General features: G+C 39.1%; 1 protein-coding gene across 1 annotated transcript; it reads right to left on the bottom strand.

Moving 5' to 3' along the window:
* Positions 1–332: 332 nt before the first annotated feature.
* On the bottom strand, positions 333–4058 carry ZBTB38 (zinc finger and BTB domain containing 38). Its single transcript, XM_009697082.1, has one exon. The coding sequence runs from the start codon at positions 4056–4058 to the stop codon at positions 474–476; it is 3585 nt and encodes a 1194-aa protein (XP_009695384.1). The 3' UTR covers positions 333–473.
* Between the last annotated feature and the right edge of the window lie 109 nt (positions 4059–4167).

The following is a 4167-nucleotide window of genomic DNA, read 5'->3' on the forward strand; positions in this document are numbered from 1 at the left end:
ACAAGTATTTTGCTTATAAACACATTTTGTTAAAAAATGCAACATATGGTTTCTGCAGCAAAAAATCCTTCTAGAGAGTACGCTGTGAACCTACATATTTATTTTGCCTAGAATGATTCTGACTCAAGAACAGTACTGTAAAATAGTTCAGTGACTAGATTCCTGTAATGCTAAGCAGAAGGGTTTGGGTTCTTTTTTTTTTCCTTTTTTCTTTCTCTCTCTTGATAGGTTAGAAGTCTATTGTGGCAAAAGTATTTTGGGTCTTTCACGTTAAGTTTGTATTATTGCAAATACTAGACTTTCTTTTCTGTGTTATTTTTCCTTCTTTTGCATATATTGACACACATTTAGATGAAGAAATTTGATCTTAGTAAATTATACTAATTTGAGTGGAGACATTTCCCCATTCAATGCCTCTGTATTTTCTCCTATATGTAGTTTTGGGTTTTTCTTCTCTTTCGCACAACTGTCACTCAGAGTATAACTTCTGGAGTTTCATTTTGTATATTTTTTACTTCACTTCCTTCTGAGCCAAGGAAATGTGGATTTTCTAAGAGCTTAGTGCTTTCATTACAAAACTGTTCTTTTCTATCTTGTGGACCTGCACTTTTGAATAGATGTTTCTTCTGATGCATTCCCAGAGCAGCTGCTGTCTTGCAAATTTTGGGGCACTGAAAGCAAGCATATCCTTTTCCATTATGCTCACGTACATGCCTTTGCTCATGGTTCCTTTTGGTAGAAAGATATAAGAAGCTCTGAAAGCAGAACTGGCAGTGGTAGCGTTTTTCTCCAGTATGAATTCTTTCATGTATTTTCAGTGTTTCATTTAAAGTGAACGCCTTATTACAGTATTGGCAGACAAAGTCTTTGACACCCAGGTGAATACGTTCGTGTTTCTGGAGATTTCCAGGAACTGAGAAACATTTACCACAGGTTTTGCAAGTGTAGGGCTTTTCCCCAGTGTGACACCTCATATGCATTTTCAGAGTGGATGGACTTTGAAATTGTTTTTGGCATAATTCACAAATGTAAGGCTTTGAAGTAGCTACATGCCAGTGTACGTGTTCTTGAATTTCCGCAGTGGAAGACTGATCTCTTTCACAGAGCTCACAATGAAGATTAGGCATTTCTGTGTTCTCTTCTTGACTGATCGCCTTTTCCTCAGGAGCATTCCTGAGGGCATACTCTCGGCTGCATGTGTTGTGGCTTTCCATAACAGCGTTCTTGCTTCCGTGCTTTTTCCTCCATTTGGTCTTTTTCATTTTTCTTAGCTGTTTGGATTTCTTTTTTGGTTTGTAATTATAATAGGGTCTCCAAGGCTTATCACTGGAGTCCTGGTCACTTACGTCATCACACATTTCTGTCAGCTCCAGGCATTCTGAGCTATAGAGCCTAGACGGGCTTCTTTCTTTTATCTCCACTTCTGATTCCTCAATGAGATTGTCCTGTTTGGACTCGTGTTTAGATTTTCGGCCCCTTTTACAAAACAGCTTAGATCCTAGTATATGTCTTTTTACAATAGCCTCATTACCAATTTTTACTGTTATTTGACAAAGAGGCGCAACATTGCTGTCAGTAGATGTTCCAGGTAAGGCAGGCTTTGCAATATATGTTTCAGTTTTACTCGATTCTTGGACAGTATTTGTTGTTTTGCTAGATGAACCTCCAGATCCTGTGATGTGCTGCGTATCCTCAGTTGCTTCTGTTCTGTTGTAGAGCAGTGTTTTCTTTTTCTCCTTAATAGTTTTTGATTTTGTAATGCACTTCCCATAATTATCTGACCCGTATTTACAATCATCATTTACAGAATGATCAGGTGGATTATTTGAAGATTCTGTCTTATTGTTTTCTACAGAAGTGACTGTTTTACTGTGCATTATTACTGATGAAACTCTGCTACTGTGCATTATAACAGAGGGTGCAGAACTGCTGTAACTGATGACAGAGGTTGAGTTTTCATTCACGTTAGTCAAAGTCACAACTGAGGAATCACACTCCTGAGAACCAGAGTCATTTGCAGCAGTGGAAACTCTTTTTTCAGCTGTGAAAAAGTCCCTTTGAAGGTCAGAATTTAAGATACCTACTCCCCAAGAGGAAGAATTCTGAGTATTTGTGGAAGATGCTGTATCATTACATGAAGATGTATCCAAGGCAAGAGTTCTGTTGTTTGCTATTATATTACTTTGAAAATTTAGTGGTGGTAGCTCAGAGCTAAGAGAACTCTGAATGAAACAGTTAGTAGAAGCAGTTTCGTTAACTTGGCTACTTGTTTGAACATTTTCATATGAAGAATTTCGGTAGGACTTATAAGGTAGTCGCCTGCATTTCATAGGTAAAAGTCGGTAAAGTTTGTATGGGTACATACTTGGTTTTAAGCCTCCGTTGGCTGTCTTTTTATTTACTGAGAGACGATGGTCAATTGCATGGAAAGACTTCTGATGATTTTTTAGTATGTAGTAAGTCATAAAAGTCTCCAGACAGAAAATGCACTGATACCGTCTTTCTCCGGTGTGCCAGATCTCATGTCTGGTACGATACTCCGCTAACGCAAATACTTTATTGCAGTAGTGACAAGGATATGTTCTTCTCCATGAATGCACATTTGCATGTCTTCGAAGGCTAGACAATGTTACATAACTACGCTTGCAAACGATGCAAGTATATAATATCTGCCCGTCAACAACTTTAACCAAATGATCTGTTTCTGGTAAAGTGCAGTTTGCATTAGAATAATCAGTGATGCTGTTTTCAGACAATAGAGGCTCTGCGTTTGCATATGAACTTCCACTCCTTCCGTCAGTAGCAGTGTAGTTATCTGCAAAATTTTGTTCATTTCCACTGTGAACCGATAAGCTACTTGATCTCATGCAGACTTGTTCATGACTTTCCAGTATATTCAGATTTGCAAATTGTTTGCTGCAGTATTTGCATACGAAAGTTTCCTGATGCTCTGAATGGAGCTGAAGATGAGTACTGAGTAACGCCCTGTCACTGAATGACTTTGCACAACAGTTACAACTGTAAACAGGTGGAACGACAGTTGCCACAGATCCAGAGACGTTAGCAGAATTGTTTTCCTCTTCTCTGGATAAATGGAAATCTCCTCCTTTATTTTGAGGTTTTGGAAAGGAAGTACTTGTCTGATCAGCAACTGTGTCATGTTGGGCTTCTGTACCTACAGTGGTTACTGTAGAGGCCGGTACTTTTGCTGTAGCCAAACCAGCACCCTGGGGCTTAAAGGCTGTCTTAGGACTACTACATGCTTGTTTCCCTGTCTGAACGAGTGGTGTGGCTTGGAGATTTTCATAGTGGTCTTCAACCGTCTTGTATGAAGGGCTGCTGTCCTGTTCAAGAAAAGGTGTTCCTTGAAAAGTATCTCCCCCAGAAGAAACTGCATAGGAGTGTTCGGCCAGTGTACTGGCTGGCTCAGCATCTTTGCAAACATCACTTCTGTCGAGGCTGATGTTGGGAGCTTGTATCGTCTCAGACACCTTTTTAAAGCTTGCCCTCAAATCAAGTGGAGAAAACAGACTGGTTTCCGTTTCAAAAATTGAGAATGCATTTGTAATTCGTGGTCCATTTGTCACAGCAGAGTCTTCATGTCTCTTTTCATGTTTTTCCTCTTTGACAGTCCCTTTTTCATTAATACAGTATGCATAGGGGCAGGGGGAACTTGAAAAATTAACATCGGTAAGATCCTCTAGAAATGATATTCCCAGTTTTTTCCCTGCAGCTGCAAGGTCCGTTACAGTCTCCTGCTTCTTAACAACTACCGTGGAACTGTAGATGTAATTCAGTATTTCTGTAAACACTTCAGCTTTGAGATCATCTAACTCCAGTACATGACCTGAAATACAGATAGTACGACTCCAAAAAATGTTTTTGAAGTAAAGGCTTGAAGCTGCCAGCACATTACTATGGGCTTTAAATTTGGTATCTTCCACAATTATGGTGACATCACATAAAATACCCCGAATGCGCTGTTCATTTAAAATGGAAAGTACAGTGTCACTGTGGAAGTCGTCCTTGAGATCCTTTGAATGGGACATGACTGTCATCTACAAGGAAAAGAAAAAAGAACGTAAATATATTTAGAAGGCATTTTTCATCCATTTCAGATCATGTTTATAGTTCTATATTTATGTCCTGGTTTGGCTAAAACAGGGC

Source organism: Cariama cristata, unplaced genomic scaffold (genome assembly GCF_000690535.1).
Source record: "Cariama cristata isolate BGI_N322 unplaced genomic scaffold, ASM69053v1 scaffold31233, whole genome shotgun sequence".
Taxonomy (NCBI): Eukaryota; Metazoa; Chordata; class Aves; order Cariamiformes; family Cariamidae; genus Cariama; species Cariama cristata.